The following is a 26264-nucleotide window of genomic DNA, read 5'->3' on the forward strand; positions in this document are numbered from 1 at the left end:
CCTCCTCCTCACCCTGAACATTCCCAGCTCCTTCCCTGCCTCCTCACAGGATTGATTCTCCAGCCCTTCCCCAGCCTCGTTGCCCTCCTCTGCCCTCGCTCCAGCCCCTCGAGATCTCTCTGGGATTGAGGTGCCCAAACCTGGACACAACCCTCCAGGTGTGGCCTCCCCAGTGCCGAGCACAGGGGGATTTCTCCCACATCTCTGCATCAAAACAGGCACTAAAGGATGAAGGGACAAGAAAACATCACAGTTCCCCAAACTTAATCGGTTTAACCTGGCATAAACTTACTCGCAAAGCACACTTTGGTCACAATACCAACAAAAACTGGCAGCTGCCTATCTGGATCTTGAAGTACAATTGATTTATATGGGATAAAAATGTGTTTGTACAGAAGTACAAGACAGCAATGCCCTGCTACCGAGAACTGTGTCAGCTGAAATCTTGGCCAAAAGCAGCAATCAAAGAATGCCAGGGCACGTATGCTGATTTATACAGAAGAGTGACCATCTCTGGAAAACAAAGCACCACCAAAAAAAAAAAAAAAAAAATCCTCTAAAGCAAGAGTCAGCAACTACCACCTCTGCCACAAAGATGGATTTTGAACGGCACAGAGCACAGCTAGGAGCAAAGAACCATAATACCTTGAGAAAAATAGCTAAGAAAGGCAGCGGTCCCCAGGTCCTGGCTCCCACGAAGCCTCAGACTAGCTTCCAGCCACAGAGGCAAGACATTACAGATGAACATCATCTTATCTCTCTGGTAATTAATTTCTCCCAGGGCCTGATACATTTCTAGCAAAATATTTAACCTCTAGTTTGCAAAAAGCATAGTGTTAGGCCCAGCATACTTCAAAGGTTGCTGACCCCTGATCCAGGGTGGCTGGTTATAAGAACAACAGTCTCGTTATAACTGCCCCTCGTGTAACTTGAATAAAGTCATACAAGAGTAATATACAAAGATAATCGAGAAGGATTATGGTAACCAACCTATTAATATGTAAACACGGCAAGGAATCAGTGAAAAACAGTAATCCATCATTAAAACCATCACAAACAGGGAAGTTGGATGAGGGTTGCACGTGCGACTTCAGCAAGGTTGACTTGGGTCCATTCAACAAAATTCAGCCTGAATTTTTGAAATAACACTGGGCTGACAGCTACTTGTACTCCACTGTTGCAAAGCAACTGTTACTCTTGCTAGGGTATTTTACATTCAGATGAGTCCCATAGGAAAGATAGAGTAAAACACTTTTTCGGCAGAAATACGTTTTCCGCCTGCATCTTTTTAAACTAGATTCCGTTACTGTCATGTGTTATTAGAATTAGAAAGAATGAAAGATGGGAATGAAGTAAACAGTAAAATGCTTCTACTAAATTCTACAATTTTGTGTTTCACATTTTGATAATCACATTCTAGAAGCTAACACTGGAAACAGCAGCGATTTACATAGCAAACAATGACAGTCTGATATTACCAATGCATCTTTAAGACATCTGCTATATGCTGGTTTGTATAGCTGCCTCGAGAAACATGAGCTCTGCAGCAAAAAAATAACAGATTCTATTTCATGGCCAGAGCTTTGGTAGCAGAGAAAAAGAGGATTTAAAAAAAAAAAAAAAAAAGTAAAAATACATAGCAGTTTAGAATGTAGACACATCAAAATCAAAAAAAGCCAATTCTCCACTAAGGGGAATAATATTCTTCTCCTTGTCTTCTCAAGTACCTTTTCCCAAGCAGAAAACTGAAGCATTAAAAAAAAAAAAAACTAAAAACAACTAACCTGCAAATACACCTTTTCCCAAAGGGAGAAACAGAAGATTTTAGAAAAATAAGAAGCTATACTTAAAACACATTCCGTGTGCATAACACCTGGACTGCTTTAGGAAAAATAAGTGTACACGTAATTAGACTCAATACTTAGCTCTAAATGAACAGCACTTACACATTCTTTTTTTTTTTTTAAGACTTTTTTTTTTTTAATACCAATGAAAGGCATCAAAGCAACTGTCACTAGCAGCTATCTGGCCTTATTGATAACTTAAGGGCCCTTGGCGTTGCCTTATGAAGTTTAATTTCCCAAAGCGGTCAATTAGAACTCAGTAATGTGCTCATTGGTGGGTTATTGCTCTAGGATATCTTCAGTGCTACTGCTTCACCTCTGTAATTTTTCCGGTATAGTCATGTAAGACAAACTGTTAAGTTCTTTTTGAAAAAAGTCAGTTGTTATAGCTAAAAAATATTTTTAGAGACTATTGGTGATACAACCTGTAACGCAACAAGATCCTACATAAAAACTGCAGGCTTTGATTTAGTGTGGGGAAAAAGAAGAAATATGATCCAACGTTACCATCCACAGAAAAACTAAAGACCACGTGAGCAAACTCAGTAATCTGAATTTCACTAGTTCTTCCCTGCCCCAAGCCTTTATTTGAAGTTCAGTGAAAGAAATACTACAATATCTTAATTAAATATACATTATAATGGACCAAAGACTCCAAACTCCCCTACCAGTAAGAAAAAGAGACAAACATGTAATATTTACACTAATTCCTTACATAATTATGTGGATCTGTACAGCTAGTTGCATGAGTGTGTTAAGCTGTGCAGCAACAGCAAAAGAAAAAATATCCTAGGTAGCACATCAAAACTTTACAAAAATAGTAACTCCAGTAGCTACTACCAGGAAAAAAAAAAAAGTAATGAAACATTTCAAAATAAATATTCTGATTAAATAGCATTGCTTGATTTCTTATAGGACTTTTATCTGCTGCTCTTCAGAAAATTATTGGATGCATTTCCGAAGGAGGTTCTTCCAAAGCATTTTTACAGATTAAGACAGCTTTTCAACACTGTCTGACAAGATGTGCCCAACCTTTTTCTTCACAGTTGTCTTGTCATTTCTTGTTTCTTACAGCAGCTACACAGGAAGAGCCATGTTTGTACCCTCTCACTGCTCCGAGTCAATACTGCTATTGTTACATGAACTTCCCTTCCTAATTCCTTCCAGCTCCTTCCCATCAGACCATAAAAATCCCATCATCTGGTGTCTGTAGGATGGCCCATTCAGAACACCTTCACCTTCTTCCCTACGCCTCTCCTTGTCCCCAGAGCAGCTAACGGCACCTCTGTTAACAGTTACTCCCAGGGGCAAGACCTCTACTCTTCAACTGAAATCACCTTCAACTTTAATGTATACATCTGCATCGTATTTAAGTCTTTCTCCACGACATTCTTAAAAATCAGTCTTCTAAGTCCACCCAACTGCAATTCATCTTATTTGTGTGATGATCTTTGTCCACCTCTTGAGCCATTCAATTTTTTTTTTTTTTTTAATTAATTTGCAATGCCCCTCACAATTTTGCTCTTTGGTTATCTGACATTATCTCTTCTATTAGACATTGCTGCTGGCATTAACTTCTACATCAAAATGTACATCCCTTCTACGTTCCCCTCTTCTAAGAGCCTTTATTTTTGTTTCAGACCAATGGTGTTCTAGAAGATTCATCCTGAAGTTGTTCATAATTAAAACTCTACATTGTAATCTAGTAGAAGCTACCCATTAGTGTGTGCTAACCAGAACAGAGACAGCCAGTAACTAACAGGAAGTTTTGAACACAAGTTAGTATAGATTATGTCTTGATCCAACACTCGTTATCAGCTGTAAGATCTGATAGGCCAGGGTTTTAATTTGGAAAGACTCTAACACATTAATACTACCACACCAAAATAATGTGATCCATGGGGAAAAAAAAAAAAAAAAAAAAAAGGAAAAAAAAAAAGACTCCCTGAAGACAGACCCATTTGTATTCACCACTCCAAATAATGCAAGTACAAAAGCACTCGATGATAATACTGTTTATATCTTTGAAAAGTCTTACAAACAACATTTCACTGTGCAATACTGACCTTGCGCTAAAATATTTCCTAGCGATGGTTTGGATTTATTTCGAAGAAGATATTAAAAAAGGAAATTCCCAAAGACCAAGAAAAACCCTCAGGCAAAAGACGACTGACCCTTGCCAGTACTAAAAACTGAAACCTGCAAAAAACTAGAAAGATCTTTACACAAAGGCTATAAAGAGTGCAGGTAAACAACCGATGCACAGCAAGGACTGAGAGCTTGCCCCAGCCACGAGTACGTGTCTGAACGAAGCCGTGACCTTGCTGGAACAGATCAAACCCAATGGCAAGAACCTCTCTCTCCAGGGTAAGCACTGTCCAGGGTTGTGTTTGAAGCAGCAGTGTTGAAAATCCACCTAGAAAGAGGCAATGGGGACTTTGTTTCTTGTACTTCCATCATCCCTGCGTGTCATAAACCAGACAATGCAAATGACACTATCGTTAGCCATCGCTACATCTGTGACCCCGACTATCCAGTACAGATACACCAACACAGCACTGTTCGAGAGACATCAGTGGGGTTTTACTGGTATTTTTTTAATGACCCTTTTCACATCGCACTTCTCTGCATGACTAGAGGAGCCTATTTTTAAATATTACAAACGGTAAGTGCTAAACACGAAGAATTCTGGCAAGTTATGAGGGTTGAACCTAAGTTAATTCTAGTTTACTTTGCTAGAATAATGGCAACTTCGGTCCACAAGCTGCTTTTCCATCCCAAAACCCAAGTCTATTCCAAAGCCACCTGCAAGAAGTAGGTCACCCTGGCACCGGACTGCACACATTTTAATATTAAATCAGTTAGACTGGAAAAATGGTAAAGAAATAAAATGCAAGCATGCTCACACACACACACACTGGGGAAAAAAAAAAACCAAACAACAAAACCAACAAACAACAATACACTGATCAAACACTTCCTTCACTGACAGTCCAAAGGCATCAATTCTACAAACAGGATTACTTTACACATGATATTTTCTCCTCTTAGGTATGTACAGATGTACTACCTGTTGTGTCAATCTTTAAGTTGAATTGTGTTAAAGGTATTTCAAGGCAGCAGTCTTCAGTTTAACGTAAAGGGAAAAGCCAAAAAACACTTGGCAGACAATAAAAACAAACTTGCATATTTAAAGGCAATGATAGTGAAATACTCTATAATCACAGAATTGTAGGAAACCAAGGAATAAATATTTTGGTTAATTCTATTTAAAAACACGTGAATCAAAAGATTTGCATTACAAGTCCTGATGTAAAGTAAGCATTTTCACGTACAATTAACTCGCAGAACAATTGCAGGGAAAACCCTAAAAATATTAACAAGACTCTAGCCACAGAGAAATTACAAGAAATCCGAGTTTCTCTATCCCAGAGAAGCATAATATTCTAATAAGAACTATCCTAATCTTCACCCAGCAATAATTTCAAGATGATATTATTATTCTCATTTCCTTGAATAATATCCATACTCCAGGGCCATTTTCCTTCTCATATTCAATATCATGCATGCTTGTATCAAGATTCCTTTCTTCATATCCTGTCACAGTATCAATCACTGCCTCCTGTCCACTCAATCCACTTTTGATTTATCAGCCGCCGTCTTTCTGGACTCCATAACTCGACCCAAACCATTTTAGCAAGACATTGACAAATAGCACCCAGTATCACATCAACCTGTTCCACTTAGTAAACTAAGAAACAGTAACTGTGACATCTCTGCATAAGTATTCCATTCTATTCCCCAGACTGATGTATATTAATGAGGAGATGGTATTTGAAATGCTTCTTCCACATCAGCATCTAATATGATCAAATTAGGAAATGGGATGATTTATTAAATTTCGTAGAGCTGAAATATTTCTTTATATCACTGTATGTGTGGTTTCAGAAAGTGAGCTGTTGCTTTCAATTTTTCTGCCGAGGATGCGCCTGCATTTCACAGACGAATTATTGTCTTTAAAAAGATTGCAAGAAGGCGAAATGTTATTAAGCAAATGCTCAGTAAAACAAACTAAATCGGTTTTAAAATTCCTAATTTAATGTAAATCTTGGTTGTTTTGCTGAAATTCAGTTTGTGATCTTATTAAGTCACATTTGCATTGTACTGTCTTGCTGTAGGACAGCTTTAAATTTATAGCATTACTAGGAAGCCCCACTTTTTTGACTCTAAAAAATGCATCTCAAATAAAATAGTTATGATACGCACAAGTTTTCTTATCTTCTAAAATAAAGTACGAATAAATCACTTTAGGTTGCAAATAATACCTACTCAAAATATTTTTTAAACATGTCATTGTAAAAATCTAACTTTTCAAATTAAAACTTGGCATTTCGGTATTTTACACAGTTGGAGCTCTGGAAATCATTCACTCAAATAAAACACCTGTGCTGGAGAAGTTATTACAAAAAAATTACATTCCAGCCACATATACTTTTAACAACATTTTCACTACCTTGAAAAACAAACTATCTTAATTTGACAGGGGATCGTGGGGAGAGAAGACATTATGGGATGCAGAATTTGTGTCATCTGCGTGACTGACACCAAAAACAAACCCAGTGATTTAAAGATAGCGCGTAATGGATCTTAAACTTCCAACATGAAACTAGTTTTCTAGTCTCAGTCCCATTCCCACTGGGGGGAAAAAAAATAAAAATCACAGTTGCTCAAGCCCTAAAGGTGGTACTCTGAAGGGACGGCAGTAACACTGCACGTACAAGTAGCACAGAGATGATCTTCCCTTCACTGCTCCAGCTCCTATTGCTGGATCAGTCAGTAGATCCTGCGGGTCAGTAGATCCTGCTCCCTGCCACTGGCAATTCAGGAGCTGGAGATCAGCAGGGACACCTCAGCGGGCAACACGCTCTTCACTACACTAACCCAGGGTGGTTACTTCTGAGCATTTTATTAGCTTATTCACATCAGTGTTTTCCTCAGTACTTACCTTTAAAAGTCATATGAAAATAAGATGTCCCACCCCAAGCAAAATATTAATGAATTACAGATGTCAAATTCTTACGAAAATTCCAGTTCAGCACTACAAATACACACGTATCCTAAAACAAACACCGTCCCTTCGCATTTAACAGCTTTGGATGGATTTTTTTCTTGCCTGACTGCTTTTTTAATTCATTTCAACTGCTGGCAGCCACAATCTCCAACAGCAAGGGCTTCCACAGCTTAATTATGTGATACAGAAGAAGCATCTCCTTTTGTTTGAGGAGGATCTGAGGATCTGCCACCAGTGACTTCGATCACTTCATGCCTGCCCCAGGTCTTACAACTGGAGGAGATCGCAAACACTCATTCCTTAATCATCTTTTCACACCAATTATTTTTATTTTTTTTTATACCCCTCCATCACATTCCCTCTTTCCCTCACAATCTCCTTTCCAGCCTGAAGAATCGTAACGTCCTCAGTCCTCTCAGGAAAGCTGCTCAGAGCTTCAACTCGGTGCACAAGACAGGTTTTGAGATAGCAAAGAGCAGAACTATTTAGCATTGCTGCAACTGCCTCAACACTAACAAACAGGGAAAACACAGGCCTCCAGTAGCAGCTTTCTGCAACCTATTTAACTCTTCTCCAGAAATAAGATTAATCCATGGCTTCTGAGTGTAACATTACAGCAGAGAGCAGACTCGGAAAAAAAACTACAATAAAGGATTCAGCGTGTCCTGTTGGGTTTACTTTTACGCTTTTAATGTTTTAGTTTTATGCTTTTAACATGTCAAAAGACTCTTCTGTTATAATTTAGGATGTTATTTATAAATATTTTCCCTGAAGAACCACATCTCTGAATAGTAACATCATTTAAAGTGACGTGCAGCTATACCTCCGTAGCTATAGCACTGAAAAGCTAGTATATTTTTTTATGTATAAAATATTTTATACACGGTACTTGTAGCACAAAATGAAACAAACGCTAGTCATGTTTTTAAAGTTTTTAGGTGCATAATTTCCATATATTGCTACAATGACAATTAACATCAGTAAACCCCTTGGAAAAGATGCCCATTAGACTATGTCTAATGAGACCTGCAATTTATACATATTACAATCAAAACCAGCTCTTTAAATCAGGTTATCACACTTCTTAATGCTGAGTATGTGACATACTAAAAACCATCTTCATTTTCACCTTATTCTTTTGACATTTCACCGTTTGAAAACTGATTTTGTTAGCAAAACAGGGGATATTTACAGGAATATTTCTACGCACAGCGCAGTAGCTTATCTGGGGTCTATAGCTCAGATGGTAAGTATAGTCAGAGAGATCAGACAGTTTAAATAACCAAATTGCTACTACAAAGGGACTGTAGCAATAAGTGTCCAGGCAACTATTATAATGAACAGCTGTGAATAAGTCATGAGAGAATACAAATAAGAGAGTGAAACGTTCATGTCTTTTGACAACAATTTTTCAACATTTAGAGGCAAGAGCTCTGTTGATTTGGTATATGAAAATAACAAGTTTTACTAAATTCTTAGTGCAGGAACAAAAAAATCACCTGGCTGAAGATCTGATAACACATACCAAAAGAGCTTTGATCTGCCTGATACACTCAATAATTAATTTAAATTCCATGGAAAATGCTAACGGTAATTCTGATATCCAGGGATAAACTTTATTTAAAACACACAAAAACTGAACTGCTTTTAATTACAAAAGCACAAAGATTTTATGGTACAATTTGCAACATCTGATTAAGATTTAAATATTTAAATTACGTTTCTTGCTGAAAAAAATTGTCACGATCCAACTTATGAAAAATTTCAGCACCATCAATGTCTTTAAATATTAAGAAAAAATTGCATAGCTAAATACTCATCTCTTTCCAAGGGAAATACAGATGAGAAAAATAACAGTTTAGTCTGATCTTCAGGGGGCCAATGTTATGCATGGGAGTTATGGAAATCAGCAGGCAAAAAAAATCCACAAGAAGTTTTCAGATGATTACAGTTAAACCAAGGTGACTTCATTAATGGTTTTTGCACTTGGTCAAATGCAAAATATGTAACTTATCTTCAAAAGCAACTGTTCCACCAGAGCAATTTAAAGATTTAGTACATCAAAAGCACAGCACAGAGATTTCAAATTAGGAAGAGTTTCAAGCGACGTGCAGTTTAGACAATCACTTGCAACCATTATTTCTAGTATATTCCAAACTTGGTAACTATACGGAGATTTTAAATGAATGTTTTTACAGTAGAAATAATAATTCTTTTTCCTAGAAAAGAGTCTTACCTTCTTGTTCTACTTTTTGATCTCGATCTTTGAGACCTGTAGGATTTGCCTCTGCCCCTTGATCGGCTACGACTGCGTTTTCTTCTAGAACCATACGAAGAGCTACTGCTCGATCTGTGTCTGCGTCTGAAACAAAACCATGCTATTAGTATGCTACTGCTTCTAAAAAGAAAAAACAAACAAACAAACAAACAAACAACAACACAGGAATAAAAACCCTGTTTACTTAAAAGGGACATACAAAACCTGTGGGTTTTGTATTATGTTGTAGAAGCCTCAAATACCACTATCAGGCTGTAAAAAGTAATTTACAGACACGTGGGCAATGCCTGTCTCAGGGTTTATGTTCTAAAATACACATCCTAAGACAGAAAAAGGGTAGACAGAGAAAAAGTTCACTGATTCGCCTAAAACCATGCAATACCTCAAGGGGAAAGCCAGGAACACAACTCAGCTCTCAATGATTTTTAGTCCCATGACCAGCTCGTTGGAACTCACTGCCTCTTTGCCAAATCTAAGGTTGGAGAAACATTTAGAACTGCCATTCTCAGCAGGATTTACACAGCAATACACCACAGGGGATAAGGACTACAACTCTGGCGCTAAAAATGAAATTCTAAAAGCATTAACTTCTGCGTTGCTACTCTATGTAATTATTGCCGCTCACATATGATGTACGTACATAAAATGTGAGCATCAAAACGTATTTTAATTTATGCACACCTAAAAATATTTTGTATCTATATAACCTTACAGATTTGTCATCTCAACTTGCGTAACACGCATCTTTGTTCTGCTCCGATGCAGACAGGCTTTGTTTTTCAGGACTATTAGTAATCAAATAATCAGCATTAATTTATTCCATTTGAGATTGGAAGTTTTCTCCTGAGTTCAGTCAGGAGTCAGAAAGGTGTCTTCCTTTTCCCCCTCCCACCCAACCTCCCCACTACATTTATTCAAATAATAAATTCTCATACACAAAGGAAAAAGGTGAAAGAACAGATACTAAATACATAAATTAAACCAACTAAACCCAAAACTGGGGCAAGAATTACCTACCAAGTCTTAATCTTAAAATTTCCTCTCCGTCTCTCGAACAGCTAACTAAATGACAGTTACAATCCTTAGGAGAACCTCCTTATTTCTGGCCTTTATTGTTTTATTAATATTAAAATGTAACACCAAACAGAAACACTTCTGTACTTCGGGATGTAGTCAGTGTGGCGTGTTCTTATCTAGTGGAAGGGAAAAGGTGCTGTAAGAGGTACAAGTAGTGCTCCAGTAGTCCAAGCTGGAAAAGATATATAGGTTAACTACTAAAAAACAGGTCTTAACCTGAAAAAGGAATGCCGTGTTCCTGCTAAATGAAGAAGAAACAACAGTAAACTTAGCAACTGCTGCTCTGGATTCCTAAGGGTCAGGGACAAATCCAGCAGGACCCCAGCGTGTCGTAGCAACTTAACTGCCAGGAGCAAATGCCCTAAACTAAGGGCAAAGCAAAGGTGCCAGGCAGATCCTAAAAGCAGACACTTTCGTCTTTTCTGGATTCAGTTTAAGTCAACTGGTCTTAGTCCAGAATCTAATCTCCCTTCAAGGTCTGTTTTTATCTGTGAGCTAGCCATGCCTGCACTGGACTAAAGAGATTCATAAAGCTGCATGTCATCAGCATACTGCTGGCATCGGAGTCCATGTCATCTCACTGTCCCCTAAGGGCTGTGTGTCGATCCTAAGCAGGAACAGAAGAAAGGGGAGATGGAAATAAATAAGAAACCTCCACAACCAGCCAACTTGCCCCTCATTGACACACTCTTCTGCCAACTAAAGAAAGGTTTGTGAGGAGCAGTTTCTAATATATTTACAGGGCGGGTAGACACTATGAGTATTTTCTAGCTCCACTTACTAATCAACTGAGCACTACCTGTTCCATTTGACACCAGGATCACCTGGAGCCACCCTGACACACAGGCAGGATAGGACAGCACCCCGATCTAAAAGGATCACGTACTGAAAGGGGCTTCTAATGAAGGAAATAAGTGTTAGGTCAAGAAAAAATTGGTAGATACAGCCACCCGATCAGTGTTCTAAACACCCGACTGGCTACTGGATTCTGTACATTTCAAAAATAGCAAGAAAAATGGGGAAAACCAGCTGCTGCAGCAAATGTATAGACCTACTGTAAAATCACCCCAAGTCTTTTGATTGAGAAAGTCAACCCTGCTGGCTGGAAAGATCTGCTTGGTTTAGAACAACGGGAAAAAGAGTAACAACAGGCTATAACTAGTTGAATGAAACTACTAACTGTCATGAATGTATGAATATATTAGAAATTAATTATTTGGAAGGAAGAGAAAGGAAGAGTTATTTTACTTGGCTGGTTTTTGTCTGGTTTAATAAGGGAGGTACCTCTGGATCTGCACATACACCGGTTTTGTATTCTTGGAAGGGCTGAAGGTGTTTCGAGGTTTTTTGGTGGTGGTTTTGGCTTTTTTCTTTAAATGTAAGTGAAAATATTGCCACGTCTCCCAAGACTCCAAGCAATCCTTGCTATAAAATTCCAACCTAGAACCTACTAGACATTGGATTCAAACACTTGTAGTTTTCTGCCATAATACGAAAGAGCTCGATTTGTAAACAAACACGACAGACAGTAAATTACTACAAATGCACCTTTTCTCATAAGAATGTGAACGAGACTGGAGATCTCGAGACCGCGACCTTGACCTCGACTTCCTCCCAGATTTTTTACGGCTGTACGTTCTGCTGTCTGAGGAGCTACTTGAAGATGAACGCCTGCGGTGTTTCTTCTTCCTTCTGCTTCTGTTCTCTTCTTCTGTGTCCGAGGAGCGACGTCCCATTTTTAAACTATGCAAAAACAGAAATGCTAAACTGTAAGAAAAGTCTCGTGTCTACGTTTTGTTGTTAGAGGTATAAAAAAAAATAGTGTGTGCGCACATATAAACAAATATATTTGATACCATTTTAAAGTCATCAAGTAAACAGAAAGTTTGGTTTGCATGCAAAAATTAAAAGTCAATTTTAATGTAAGTTGTCAACAAACTCATGTTACTAAGTAACTTGAAATTCACACTATCAGAAAATCTCAATTATTTTATTATGGTATCAACTATTTGTTGTAAATTTTCACAAACGCTGCGATCAGCTTCGTATTACATATTTTCATTTTAGCTTAATTTTTACATTTTTGCCTTGGATATTAATTTTTGATAAATGTGGGGAGTAATGTATATGGTCCTTCTAATATCTACTTCTAATATTCACTTTAAGACGCCATGCAATTGGTAGTACAACATCTTTAATATGTTTAATTAACAGATACAAATGAAGATCCATAAGAGTTGCCCAACCAATAGAACGCAGTCGATTTCAGCGACTGATGTGACTCACTTCATGTGGGTTTGGTTGTGCAATTAAAATAACGTACTTTTTTGTCCTAGTTGTCATAATCAAAACATGCACCGAGAAAAAAAAATTCTAGGAAGTTATTTTAAAATTAATTTAAACTAGAGTTAGGTTGATATTGATTCTCAGTTTAGATCCACTCAACTTTAAATTGCTTTATTCCAAAATCAGACCTCTAAATACTAAATTAAAGAGATGTTTCTTGATTGCAAGTGTGTTTATTTGGGAAAAGTTTACAGATAAAAATTTTTGATTTTTTAAAAATTTTCTTCGGTAAAAATTTGAATGGGAGGTGGGGAAGCCTGCCATTTATGAATTGTTAAAAGGACTACCCTCTTCACTCAGAGCTTCCAAGAGATCAATTCCACTGCTTCACAATTAAAGATTTCCTTGATTTTCCAGGCTGCAAAAAGTGCCTAACGCTTTAAAACCATTTTTCTGTCCCAGCAGTATCAGCCCTATCCACCGAGACCCCTCTCCTTGTTCACACACACGTCAGCTAATGGTTAGTAACAGCTCCTCCTCCCAAGAGCAAACTGGGATTTCAAGGCTCCCTGGCGACTTCAGCACTGGGAAAACATTCTTTAACATTCACATCAACAGCTAGATCACGGCTATGTTTTGTCACAATATCACCTGTCTGTAACCAACGCTGAAATATTACAGGTCCTCATTTTTTTAGCATAAACAAGTTGAACTTGTTCATTTTCCGCACACAAACTTTTGCCCTTTCTCACACCTTTGACCACCCAGGCAGCAGACCCTAATCTCCAGGGCAGAGACTGAAAACAGAACAAAAGAGAAATTCACCATTAAGTATGTTTATGCTTAAATTCACAAAAGGTTTACATGCAAATATAAGTCTTGATTACACTAGGCCCTTGGGTCAAAATGCATGACTGAGCAAAAACCACATGTTTAGTACCACAGACAAAGTCTCTTAAACCTGCATTTTCACCCCCAGGTTCCCAAGACAGCAAAAACTGTTTTGCGCAGGATCATACTGGCTACAGTCCTACCCTGATATATGTAAACACCCGAGCAGGCGTGGGATTTGCTACGTCAATGTACCGTGACCAACCTTCCCACAGGAGCCTCTCAGGTAACTACCTTCAGAGTACAATAAATACAGAGCCAGAGCACGCTTGCCCAAATGTAAAGACTATGTCAGAGACGCAGGTTTGCTTGTCAAATCGAGACACGCTCCTCCCACGCTGCTTAAGCTCGTCCTAAGGCCTGCCAGAGCCCTGGAGCCAGGGTGAGGAAGCCACAGCAAGCCCAAGTCTAGAGTCAAAGCAACATCCTCCCAGAAGTGCCAAGTTCTGGACCCGGCATCTACTTCAAGGAGAGTTGCCATATTTTTACCCAACAGCTGTTTAATGCAAAATACAAGAAAGTCCCCTAAGCATCTGGATTTTCTTTGATGTTCACTAGAGTTCAGTTACTGCCACAATCCAAACAGTTGCTACGTAAACTCATCCCTGTGTAGCCAAATCTCTGTGGATTGCAGACGGCTCTGTCACACAACCCGCAGCTATCGGTTCCACTCCTGCAGCCACGAGTGCCTACAAATTAGCCGTTACTAAGCTCTGCTGCACTAAATCCCTCTGTCTACGTCCTTCTCTGCTCAAGAGTTTCTGTCTTCAGCACTTTAGAACTGGTCCTAACAATCTAAACAAAGCATTTTTGACATATTCAACTTGAAATAGCCGATCTCCGTGCACCTAAAACAGCATTTAGGAGGATGAACTGTTATGCAAGAGAATTTCTTTTTTAAATGAAGTTTTTCCTACCATCTTATTGAAGTTATTCTGCACAGATTTTGAAAAAGACATAGGCAGTACTTTACAGACTATTTTATCTCATTTAAGGAACTACGACTTTACAGTTCTGTAGAGGAATGCCAATTTATATCAACACACCATCTCGTGCAGTCATTTTATTTTTTTTCCCCTCGTAGTAAGTGATTTACAGAGCTCCAAGCTACTAACAGTTATTGAACAGTAAAATAATGCTCTTCAAATATACACTGATGGAACAATCTTCAAATGAACACGAACCTGAATCTCAAACTTAAAATAAGCGGAACTGCTTAGAAAGATGAAACTACAACACACAGATTTTTAAGTTAAAAGCTCACAGACCACAGCTCACGACAGAAAGATTAATGAAAGAGACCAGAGAAACAAAGAGTACAAAGACATTTCTGCAGAGATATTCGCCACTTGATGTGGGTATCATTACGAGCCAGAACATTATACCTCAACATATATATGGCCTGGTGTTTAGCTTCCTTTTTTTGCCATCAGCTTTCTTCTTCATTTGGATGTATAACTGGATTAAGCAGCACACAAAACTAGTGAAAAATATGACGTAAATCTCAATTTTTTCTGTCTTCAGGACCAACGAAGAACTACACGCCATGGCCCTTCTCTATTAGGGGACAAGCCTGACAGCATACGGGCACGTACTTGAGCCTCAGGAGCTCAGAATTTATCATGGATGAGCTGCAGGACAACGGCACCCGGGTGACTGATGTCCTGCACGTTCCAGAGTTCCCACTGGAAAAGGAGGTTGCCAGAAGCAAACAGTTGATCTGGGAACAATTTGTGCAGGCGAGTCCTAGTAGCTGTCTCCTGGGGGACACCTTGGAAGCACACAGGTGACAGACACCTTTGACAGGCACTATCTTTCACCGGGGTCTTTAGACCATCCCTTCAGCGCATGACACCATTCTCCTGCAAAGACGCCTCTTATAAACATAGCACTTGAGAGCTGTCAATGATCAAGTCCTCGAAGAGGTTAGTTCTCTCCCTGCCTGCTGCCCACTCCCCCCCACTCCTCAACAGACCTGGGAAATTGCCAGCACTGACTGATCACATCACTGATGGACAGAGGAGTCGGTCTGGGGGGTCAGCAGTGGTCCATGCACTGTTTCCACAAACAGGACAGGATAAGAGCACCTACAGCTCACAGAGGAGAACCTCAGGGAACCTCAGTTAGGAAAATCATGAGGAGGAGGGAAGAAAAGGCAAACGGAAAAAATGAAGACTCATTACATGGCCCCAGGTGCTGAATCTCGTGGGGTTTTCCTACCTGCCTGTTTCCATATGAAGTCTGTAGATCCACCACAAAGACTTGTACCGTAGAGTTAACAGAGTGATGTGAGAGAGTTCACCCTCACTGCTACAGGGAATCCCATTTTGATGGCTCCTTACCCTTACTTCTTGGGTAAAAGCATTAAGCCATACGTATTTGCAATAGGAAACACGCTTCTGCCAACCCCTCTTTACGTGTAGGCACTGTGGAAGATGTGGCTCTCGCTGCCTGGTGAGCCACGAGGCTTTTATCCCAACCATGGAGCAATACTGGGACCAAAAGAGGGGAAAGAAAGACATACTAACAAGCACCAACAGCAGATGAATGGTTTCAGGTGAACTTAGAACCTGGGTTACATCCCAGGTGTCTGTGGGGAGACACGTCTCCTGACCATCACGTCAGTGAGGCTCCTTCTTCTCCATCACCCTGTCCCAACCTTCCCGGTACGTGTTTCTCATCCATCCTCAGCATATTCCCTCTCCCACTCCTGCGTTTAGAGCGAAGGGCAAACACTGAGCATTCAGAAGATGCTGTCTCAAGATACGAGGACCCACAGCAGCGACACGGAAACTCCCACTGAAGCCTGAGCTGGAGCATAACATCACCAAATTAATCAGCTACTTAAGTAGTTTTGAAAGCTCTAGGGAATGTCTGTGAACATCAACATTTTGAAGGCTTGCAGTTTGTCTGAAATCGAACAGCTTTTCAGTACAATGACTAACAGCTGGACCTGATAAATTATAAGTCCCTGTTCTGGAATACAGGCACGTTGGGAGTATCTAAAAGACAGGTCTCCAGGCCGTTTTTTGGGTTGTTTGTTTGGTTTTTTTAACAGCTAGTTTTTGTTTAAGTCTTGTTTCTGAAAACTAATGCTGCAACACTTTGGTTGAAATGAAAACAAAGTGCATACTCTCCTACACGTTTTGCCAAGAAAAACACCAATATCAAAAATTTCAAACCAACTATTTCCATTTGGCAAAGTTATACAGTGCTATCAAGCTCACGTGCAAACAGGTGAGTCACCTCCCACCCTGCATTTAAAAATGTAAAGAACAAATAGATGACATAGGAAATGGGCGGACTTGTGTAGAAAAATCTATTCAAAGAAAGTAAGACACACTATCAAACATAGTAAGAAGTATACACTCATTGACCTGACCTTGTTCAATCCTGTTTCTTAGATGTTAGAATTGCTTCGACTGTGCAATACATGTTTTCAAACGTGAGTTTCAAATTATTACTGTATTTACTGTAGACTGAAAGAAAGTAATATCGTTTGGTTGTTTTTAAATCAGAGGCTGTTAGCCAGTAAGCATCGCTGCAGCAGCCTACAGCTTGAGCACAGCAGCCAATTAAACGGTGCAATCTTTAGTTACCATAATCAGCCAGAAGTGAGGAAGACAAAATAACCTCCACATTTATTCAGCATCAAATCCAAATTACGTTTGTTAGTTACTAAGAAACTTTGATCATAACCAGCTTGCAATAATCACTAACCACCTGTGCTGTTTATGCGGCGCCTTTACAAACAAGATCCTTTAAGAAATTATAATCGATGAGAAGGGCACTGATGGCAAATCTACTGCGACCGTCTCGGTATCGCCTTCTTCCCTGCTGAACTGTGTGAGTCCATCTACAGGAGAGAATCCACAAGTCAGGAGGAGATGCTGCTCGAGCTTCAGCCAGGAAACAAGGCTAACTGGAGTAAAATTTCTTCTAAGTCCTCGACAAGCACGCTCACTAGCTAATAAGGAGGAGTCGGGGTGTTACTAATGGCAATGCTGCTCCCCAAAAAAAGGGAAGCCACAAACAGGCAGCAGGTAGAAGCCCCTCCTGGACAGTGTGTGCAGAACAAAGACTGTCTTTGGGTCTTCCTCCCCTGAGCTTGTAGCTATGTGGAAACTGCCCCTGCTCTGCAATTCGGAAAAACCACTCTCAGTAGAGGAAGAGATTTGATTAGAAAAGACAACAAGGTGGTTGGTCTTGTGAGGGCAGCAACGTGACTTGTTGATTTTACGTTTATCCAGTGGGGCCTCTTTCCCTTAGCCAAGTCTCCAAACCGCTACCGGAAGAACACCTGAATCGCATCTGCCAAGGCCACTGCCATAACGGGTCACCTCAGAACAAAGTCTAGAGATTAAAGAGTTACAGGAATTCAGTGCCTTTCTTACAGTCTCTCCCATAGGAACAGGGATCCTCAGACACCAAACATCCCAGGACACCACCATCTTCTGGTGACGTAAAAGACGTCCTCGCTGACAACTGCATCAACGGTATTTTTCTGAACTCGTTAATTTTGCACTTGAAAAAAGCTTGCCTCGGTTCAAAATCGTGAAAGAACAATTCATTTGTAATAATAACATCCCTTAATTCAGCTTCAAATCTTCAGATTTCAAAGTGCAGGAGAAACTAGGCTCAGGGAGATGTCACATGCCCACAGCTGTCCAGAACACCAAGAGCAAAGGGGAGAATTGAACCAAGACCTCAAACCTTTGGATGATGCTCATGTACCAAGCGACCACCTCCCCCAGCCACCTTTTGCTCACTAATTCTTAATTCTGCAAGCTGACCTTCCACCACATAACTACATTTTCCATACTTGAAGGCAGCAAGAACTACCACCATTCCTATTCTAGATCAACCCAAGTTCACTAAGGGCGATTAATTAATCAACATTTCTTCCAAGTAACCAACTTTCAGAATAAGCTTGCAGATCAACCCAGTTTTTCTGAATTTTAAGTATTTCTTTTAAATCAAGCAGCTTTGGTACTTCGTTTAAATTAAGCTCACTCATGGGGTGTAGGACCACACTAAACCACTAAAACCAACATGTTTAAAATTTGTCCCAGACCATTAGAACAGAAAAACAGCTCAGAAGAAGTTTCATTCTTAACTGGGAAAAAAAAAAAAAAAAAGCAAGCAGCACTCAGACTTGTATTTAGAAATGAAAATACCAAAAATGAGATAAATAAATTTTAAATCCCTAGAAGGGCTGCTGCCAGAAACAGCACATCAGATACAGAAAAAAAAAGGAAAAAAAAAAAATCGTACACCTTTTCACCCCTGTTTTCCCAGACAAGAACTGGGAAAGCAAGATTCTACACGAATAATTTTCCCGCATCCTATGCGTCAAAATACAAAGTAGATTCCAACGGCAGGTGCCAGGGGCACTGACACCCACCACGGACACTACGTGCTCCCTACTCACACCAGCCGGGCCCTGCTAGCTGCAGCAAGAGGAAAACGAGCCTTGAGGACGGCCGGGATGAGCCCCTCCTGCTCCGTGCCACCGGGAAACCCGCCCGGAGCGGGGAGAAACACACCCCGGGCTGGGCTCCGCTCCCCAGGCGGCTGCTGGGCGCTGCTCCGGCTCTGCCCCGCACAGGCCGGTCCCTGCTCCTCTGCCCCCGCACCCAGACTACTCCCAGACTACTCCTAGGAGAGACGGACACGCTTATGAGTGCGGTTATCACCCCCCCGCCCCGCACTCCTCAGCCCGCACCGGGAGGGGAAACAACCCGCAGCGTTTCCACACCGGGAGCCTCAGGAGGCGGCGGCCGAGCCCGGGAGGGCGGCCCGGGGCTCCACCGCGGCCCCGGTGCCGCCACGACAGCCCCAGCCCGGGCGCAGGCCGCCGCTCCCGCCCCGCCACCCGCCCTGCCCCGGGCCGGGGGCGGCCGCGGCCCTCGGGAGCGCCAGCAGGCCGCAGGGCGCGGCGGCGGCTCACGGCGGCCCGGCCCTGTCCCTGCCGGGGGTGGGCTCGCCGCCGAGACCCCTCCCCGCGTTACCTGGGCGGCGGAGCGGCCGGGCGGGCCGGGCCGGGCCGCGGGAGCGGAGGCGCCGCCGGGCCGCGGGTGCCGGTTTGAGCTCAGCGCCTTCCTGGGCGGCGGGCAGGCAGCACCAACCCACCGCCGAGCTCATCCAGGCGGCCAGGCAGCGCCGCCGAGCGCCGAGGAATCGATGCGGCGCGCTCGCCTCCCCGCCGGGGCGCTCGCCCCCTCCAGCCGCCCCTGGGCCCCACGGGTGTCCCGGGCCCCCCGCTGCCCACGGGCGGGCGCCGCAGCCCCGCGGAGCGTGGTCCGCAGCGGGAGCAGCGTGGGGAGCGCGGCGGCGGCTGAGCGGCACGCTGCCGGCGGGTGACGGGGACAGCGGGGACATCCCCCCCGCGGGGGACGGGGACGGCGGCGTGGAGGGTTTCTCGGTTTAGCTCCAAGCCGGCGGTTCCTGGCACTGACAGTCGCCCCCGTGGCGTGGGCACCGCGCCGGGGGCCGGGCTGTGCCCCGGGGAAGGGAGCGCCCCGGCCGCGGGGGGAGAAACCGGGCCGAGCGCAGCCTCCGCCCGGGCACCGGCGAGAAACGCAACGAAACGCTGGAACCCCGCCGCCGAACGCCGTCTTTTGAGGAATTCGGTTAGTTTAACGCGAGTTCCCGAGCACACGCTCCCCGCCACGGGAACTGGCGAAGTGTTGCGCGTGGATAAACGAAACATGAGGATGGAAGAGCCGCTGACACCGGCATCTGCCCGCTCGGCAGCGCGGGGCCGGGCCGGTCCCCCCCGGGACCCCGGGGCCCGATCCCCCCTCCCCGGTCCCGCATACGCCACCCGGAGCGGAGCGGGGACCGGTTTCAGCGGCGGCGGGACCCGCTCCGCTGCCTGAAACGGGGTAACGGTAAATCGTCGCCCATCGCGGCTGAGACGTGCGTAATTGGATCTGAAGAAATGCTAATTCCGTCCCCAATTCCGTACCTGCCCCAGTAAATAAACGCTCTTTTATGTAAAGTCATCTCTCCAAAGGTCGAATGAAAAATCAATACGTAAGGAAGAGTTAAACAATTTTGAATAATTTATTAGAATTCTAGCGGAGGTGTAAAAGAGACGACTTCTGTCAACAAAAGTACTCTCTTAATGGGATTTAAACAACAAAGGAAAAACAATATTAGCAATAAAGAGCGTGATTCGCTCTAATCTGATGCCTCAATTCGCCGTACGAGAAAGCGTTGATGATACGGCTGTATTTGTCACTGTCAATTAGCCGGTAATTTATTTGGGTGGATTTGGGCGTCCACGGCGGAACTTTTCCGGCTCCCCCGGGGCCGGTTCCCCGGCGCTGCCCGTTACGGGCCGGCTCCCGGCGGGGGAAGCGCCCCTTACCTCGGCCCCGCACCCCACGGGGGCCTCCCCAACACCCCCCCTCCTCCCTCCCCGCGGGGCGGTGCGCGGGTGCGGAGCCTGCGCGCCCCCCCCCGCCTTGGCCACTCCCCCGCAGCTCCGGCCCCTCTCCCGCGCCGCGCTCGCCCGGGACCTCGAGCGCGGGCCCGCGCTTAATTAAATTAATTAGGGCGCAGCGGGCGGCGGGCGGGCGGGCCGGGGGTGGCCTGGCCGCAGTGCCCCGCGGCGGGCGGCGCGGCCGGGCGGCGGAGAAGGGGTCCAGTCAGAGCTCCGAGGGGAGGTAATTCGCCGGGAACAAGGGGCAGGCTTTGCAAAGTATAAATAGTGCCACTTCAATCGCGGCGTCACTATCAGACCCCGAGAGCCCTCCACGTCGGGCGGCACGGTACGGCTCGGCTCGGCACGGCCCCGGGGCGCCGCCACCCCCCCCTTACGCCCCCCCCCCCCCCAACCCCCGTGGATGCCCACCCGGGGAACCGGGGCAGCGCGCCCCTGAGCCGCGGCCATGGAGGAGCTGACGGCGTTTGTCTCTAAGTCGTTTGATCCCAAAACGAAGGAGAAGAAGGAGCTCATCACCTACCGCGAAGTGCTGGAGAGCGGACCCCTCCGCGGACCGCGGGAGACCGGCGGAACCGCGGCGGAACCGGGCCGAGACGAAGCGGGCAGCCCCGCGGCGCGGGTGGGAGGCGGGAGGTCCCCGCCGCGGGAGCCCGACGCCGCCGCCGAGAGAACCGCCGAGGCGGCCACCCCCAAGCTCAGCGACGGTAACGGCGGCACCGGCGGCTCCCCGCTTCTTCCCTTTTCCCCCCACCCACCCCCGTCGCGGTCGGTACGCGCGGAGCGGAGGCGGGAGCGGGCGATGGCCGCGCACCGGGCGAGACGCACCGCGGGCGCGGGTGGAAGGGGCTCGGTGAAGCGGCAGCGCCCGCGGGGACCTGCGCCCGGCGTTGATGGGCGGCTTTCCGGGGTTTCCCAATGACGGGAAATCCGCGCCCGGCCTCGAAGTTTAGATTAAAATATTTAAAGAAGCGTTTAACTTGCTCCTAAGGCGATCCGCCGCCGTTCAGCATCCCGCGGGAGAACCGCGCTGCCAACGAAAGCCCGGGCGCGCCGGCCCCTTCGTCCCCCCCGCGGGTCTCGGCAGCGCGGACACGCGTGGGGCCGGGCCGCAGGACGCTCAAGCCGCCGCCTCCGCGCCCCGCGGCTTTCTTCAGCAATGCCCCGCGGCTATTCCGCGCTTTTTTTCCGCGCCGGGGAGATGGCCGCGGCGCCCGTACCGGGGGCCGCCTTGCCGCTCTCGGGCAGGCAGCCGGGCTACGCCGGCGGTGCGAGAAGCGCGGAATCTCCGCGCCCCGCGGCGGGGTAGGGCCCGTCGCTGCGCGGGGCCCCGCGGTTCGCTGCCGCCCTTTTGTTCGGACAAGCGTTGCTCGGCGGAGCGCGGCGCGGCCAGGAGCATCCCCCGGAACGGGCGAATAAACGAATTTGCGTTAACGACCGGGGCGCGGGGGGAGCCGTTACCGGGGCAGGGCCGGGCGGGCAGCTCCGCCGCGCGGAAATCCCGCGGAAGATTGCGGGGGGGGGGGGGGATGTCCGCGCAGAACCAACGAAAACAAAATCCCCGGGAGAAAGCGAAGCGCGGAGGGGCCGCGGTGACCGGCGGAGAGTACCGGGGACCTGTTGCTGCGCATCCCAGACCCCCGCCCGTTTCCCCGGGGCTGGACCCACCGGCGCGGGCGGGCTGCGGGCTGGCGGCCCGCCGGGCCCCGCTCCCCCCCGCCAGCCGTTACCGGAGCCGAGCGGCGGGGCCCGGAAAAGCAGCGGCCGAGGCGGGCCTAGCGCGGCCCCGGGAGCCACAGGCCCCGCTCCCGGTTGCTCCAGCCCCCCCCCCGGGGGGGGTGGTGGGGGCGGTTGCCCGGTTCTCCCTCCCCGAGCACCGCGTCGCGGAGGGGAGCGGAGGGCCGGGGGGAGCCCCGGTGTCCCCGCTTCCCGCCCCGGGGCTGGCACCGCCGCGGGCCCGTGTCGGTCGGTCTGACCGCCCGTGTCGTGCCCAGTCTCCCCAGAGCTGAAGGAGCGCAAGGAGGATGCGAAAGCGATGGAAGACGAAGGGCAGACGAAAATCAAGCAGAGGAGGAGCCGGACGAATTTCACCCTGGAGCAGCTGAACGAGCTGGAAAGGCTTTTCGACGAGACCCACTACCCGGACGCGTTCATGCGGGAGGAGCTGAGCCAGCGGCTGGGGCTATCGGAGGCCAGGGTGCAGGTAGCCAAGGCCGTGCGTGGGTGCCCGTGTGCGTGGGGCTGTCAGCACGGAGGAAGGGGCCAGCTCGGTAAAACCCGCTGGTGGCCCGTCTCCTGCCACAGGCTGCACCCAGAAAATCTGTAAAATCACCCTCCCCCCCTCCCCAATCCTCCCGGCTTTCTGCGGGGTTTAAGTCCCCTGCTCCTCGCTTTGTCGTGTTTTATTTAATTTCTGCATTTATTTCATCGTGAGAGCTACAATGGCGATTTTGTCGGCGTGGGCTGCGGTCCCTCTCCGGGCTGCTCCTGGCGCAGGGTTTACCGGGCGGACGTACTAATTAACTTTATAGCTGTAGTGACCATAAACTAAATTAGAAACTGCTAAGTGGAGGGGGGAAAAAAAAAATATTACAGATTTACAGTCAGTTTCTCGTCGTAGTTCTTAAATCTTGAGGGAAGCGACACGAAAACGGAGCGAAGTGCACAGACCGGCTTTGTTCAGATTGATGAAATACAAAAGTCTGGGATAAAACCGGGCTATTTTAAGCGTTCTCCCGTACCGAGAAGCCACAGCTTCCTTTGATTTTTTTTTTTTTAATTTTTTTTTTTTTTTTAAACCTGCGCATTTAACCTCGGGCTGCCCTTCCAAAGTTTTGCCAAATCGATTCCTGGGCTTATTTCTGGGAGTTTGGTCGGGATGTGATGAAGAGTGAGGAAGGCTCCGGGCTTTGCCCGGCTGGGGAGGACGGGAACTCCTCAAATGAGAACAAATGTAGCTGCTCCGATTTATTTCCGTTCTAATAATAAAAGAAGAGAAAATGATGGTCATTATTTGTTTGAACACATGGAGTAGTTTTAGGCCCCTCACATCTGCAGCTGCTAGAAAGTCTTGCTGTAACAGATACTCCCCCTCAATCTTTGTGCTCGTAGGCCACCATCTGCACCCAACTATGCGCAAAATCCTTGGGGGGTTTCCCTGCATCTCGTACCGGGGTGAGGACAAGCGACAGAGCGCTCACTTTGAACCGAAAAAGTAGTAATAAGAAGCTTTTGTCATCACAGCCTGACCCACACACACACACCAAAAAAATTAAAAATAATAATAAAAAAATATATAGATATAAAGGAGCCTTCATTTTCCCGCTGCCCCGTTTTTCCGCCGAGGCGGGCGCCTATTTACGCGCAGCAAATCTTAAGCAAAGCAAAACAAAGTTGCAGGGTTTCAACTTGGCTATGAAAAATGTAAAAGGGAGGTGCTTCCTTCTGCTGGCTGTTTGCTCGACAAAGAAACGCGGCGGCGGCGGCGCATAATCCGCGCTCCCATTATGCCAAATCGCAGGGTGCATAATAACTTTTAGAGATTTACATAGATTAAAGCCGTTCCCTTTAAAGCGTTCCGGAAAACGCTTTGCAATAATATTTCGCCTCGCATCTGCACTAATTTGTAAATTATGGAATGTGCGTTTCCACGGGAGGCTGAGGGCGAACATGGCTGTTGGGCAGATTTTGCTTGGCTGAAGTCAGTGACAGGGCGGGGGAAATTCACATTTATATTTGTCTCCTCAAGTAAGACCTCGAAAAAGACATTTTTGGGGTTTTTTTTTGGCCGCGGGGAAAGGATTGCTCGGTGGCTGTGGGTTCTGAGATGCGGTGCAGAGGTCTGTCTTTAAACAGGAATGTTTTAAGACGAGCTCTCCCTTCCCTCTCTCCTCTAAGCGAGGAGAACTTTATTCTGGAGATTTATTTCAACAATTCCACTTCTCGTATTAAAAATATGTTCGTGTCTGACGCGCAGCCTTTTCTGCGGGAGCAAATTAGATTATCATGATAATGAGACAATTATTCCGCTTCTGTGCTACCCTCCAGTGCACAGAGGAACAGAGAAATTCTAAACTTCTTTGTAGCGAAGCTTTTATGACAGTAATTACCCCCCCCCCCAAAAAAAAAAATAAATATATATATATAGTGAGTCTAAACACTCTTTGGTGTTTAGTTTTTCTTGAAGATAAAGCTAATTAATTTATTTATTAATGAGCTCGATCTTCTCAGGCCTGACAGCGCAAAGACCCATTATCGCCGGTCAGTATTAGATATCAGGGGGCGATTTCGGTCTTTTGGGACCCTGATGTGGAAAGACGAACCCGGGGCTCAGAAAGTCATTTCTCTGGAAGGAGCACTCCGCCAACGTCTATTTTTTTTTTTTTTTTCTGTGTATTTTGACTTCCCCCCCCTCCTTCCCTCCCTCCCCCCCTTTGCCTTCTGCGTTTCGGAGCTCACGAGCGGGGGCTGCCCGGGAGGGGGGAGCTCAGCCGGTGCCGCAGCCGGGTTTCTTTGTCTACCTTTTAAAATTATTATTATTAATTATTATTATTATTCTCGGTGGGTTTAATTTATTTTTTTCTGACGCTTCGCGGCGGTGGCAGCGCGGCCCGTGTCCCCCCCACCCGTGTCCTCCCCGTCCCTTCTCCCCGCAGGTCTGGTTCCAAAACCGAAGAGCCAAATGCCGAAAGCAAGAAAACCAACTGCACAAAGGTACTGGGGAGGGCGGTGCGGGGTGTCGCGGGTGGGTCGGCCACGCGTGGGGGGCTGTGTGTGTGTGCGGGGGGGGTCAGGCTCCCGCTGACCGCCCCGCCGCCTCCCTCCCTCAGGGGTGCTGATCGGCGCCGCCAGCCAGTTCGAAGCCTGTCGGGTGGCCCCGTACGTGAACGTGGGTGCGCTGCGGATGCCCTTCCAGCAGGCAAGTGGGCGGCGGGACGCGAGCGGGGGGGCCGGAGGGGGGTTTAAGGGGGACACCCGCATCCCCCCCGCCACGGGTCGCGGGTGGGTGGCTGCCACGTCCCGCCCCTCTCCCGGCAGGTTCAGGCGCAGCTGCAGCTGGACAGCGCCGTGGCCCACGCCCACCACCACCTCCACCCGCACCTGGCCCACGCACCCTACATGATGTTCCCCGCTCCCCCCTTCGGGCTACCGCTGGCCACCCTGGCCGAGTCCGCCTCCGCCGCCTCGGTGGTGGCCGCCGCCGCCGCCGCCAAGACCACCAGCAAGAATTCCAGCATCGCCGACCTCCGCCTCAAGGCCAAGAAACACGCCGCCGCCCTGGGGCTGTGACCGGGCCCCGCTCGCTTTTGCTTTTTTTTTTTTTTTTAAAAAAAATAAAAAAAAAAAAAGGGAAAAGGAAAAAAAAAA

The 26264-nt window shown here is 46.1% G+C and overlaps 2 protein-coding genes across 3 annotated transcripts in view; one reads left to right on the plus strand and one right to left on the minus strand.

Moving 5' to 3' along the window:
• Nucleotides 1-19570, minus strand: part of RSRC1 (arginine and serine rich coiled-coil 1) — a 172647-nt gene extending 153077 nt beyond the window's left edge. For both annotated transcript variants that reach the window (XM_074912497.1, XM_074912496.1), the window contains exons 1-3: nt 19459-19570; nt 11819-12013; nt 9152-9277 (exon numbers count right to left, since the gene is read on the minus strand). In XM_074912497.1, the coding sequence (XP_074768598.1) occupies nt 9152-9277; nt 11819-12006 (314 nt within the window). In that variant the 5' untranslated portion in view covers nt 12007-12013; nt 19459-19570. The remainder of the gene's footprint in view (nt 1-9151; nt 9278-11818; nt 12014-19458) is intronic.
• A 1775-nt stretch (nt 19571-21345) lies between these two features.
• Nucleotides 21346-26186, plus strand: SHOX2 (SHOX homeobox 2). Its single transcript, XM_074912258.1, has 5 exons — nt 21346-21604; nt 22892-23100; nt 25553-25610; nt 25727-25815; nt 25935-26186. Exons 1-5 carry the CDS (start codon nt 21346-21348, stop codon nt 26184-26186), a joined length of 867 nt encoding a protein of 288 aa, XP_074768359.1.
• Nucleotides 26187-26264: the final 78 nt, after the last annotated feature.

The sequence above is a fragment of the Athene noctua genome, chromosome 8 (assembly GCF_965140245.1).
Source record: "Athene noctua chromosome 8, bAthNoc1.hap1.1, whole genome shotgun sequence".
In the NCBI taxonomy this organism is placed as follows: Eukaryota; Metazoa; Chordata; class Aves; order Strigiformes; family Strigidae; genus Athene; species Athene noctua.

Excerpts from the sequence above, each read along its gene's own strand:
- SHOX2 (XM_074912258.1), top strand. The coding sequence starts at position 21,346 with ATGGAGGAGCTGACGGCGTTTGTCTCTAAGTCGTTTGATCCCAAAACG. Across the intron at positions 23,101-25,552 it reads TATCGGAGGCCAGGGTGCAG|GTCTGGTTCCAAAACCGAAG; the intron begins GTAGCCAAGGCC and ends TTCTCCCCGCAG. Across the intron at positions 25,611-25,726 it reads AGAAAACCAACTGCACAAAG|GGGTGCTGATCGGCGCCGCC; the intron begins GTACTGGGGAGG and ends TCCCTCCCTCAG.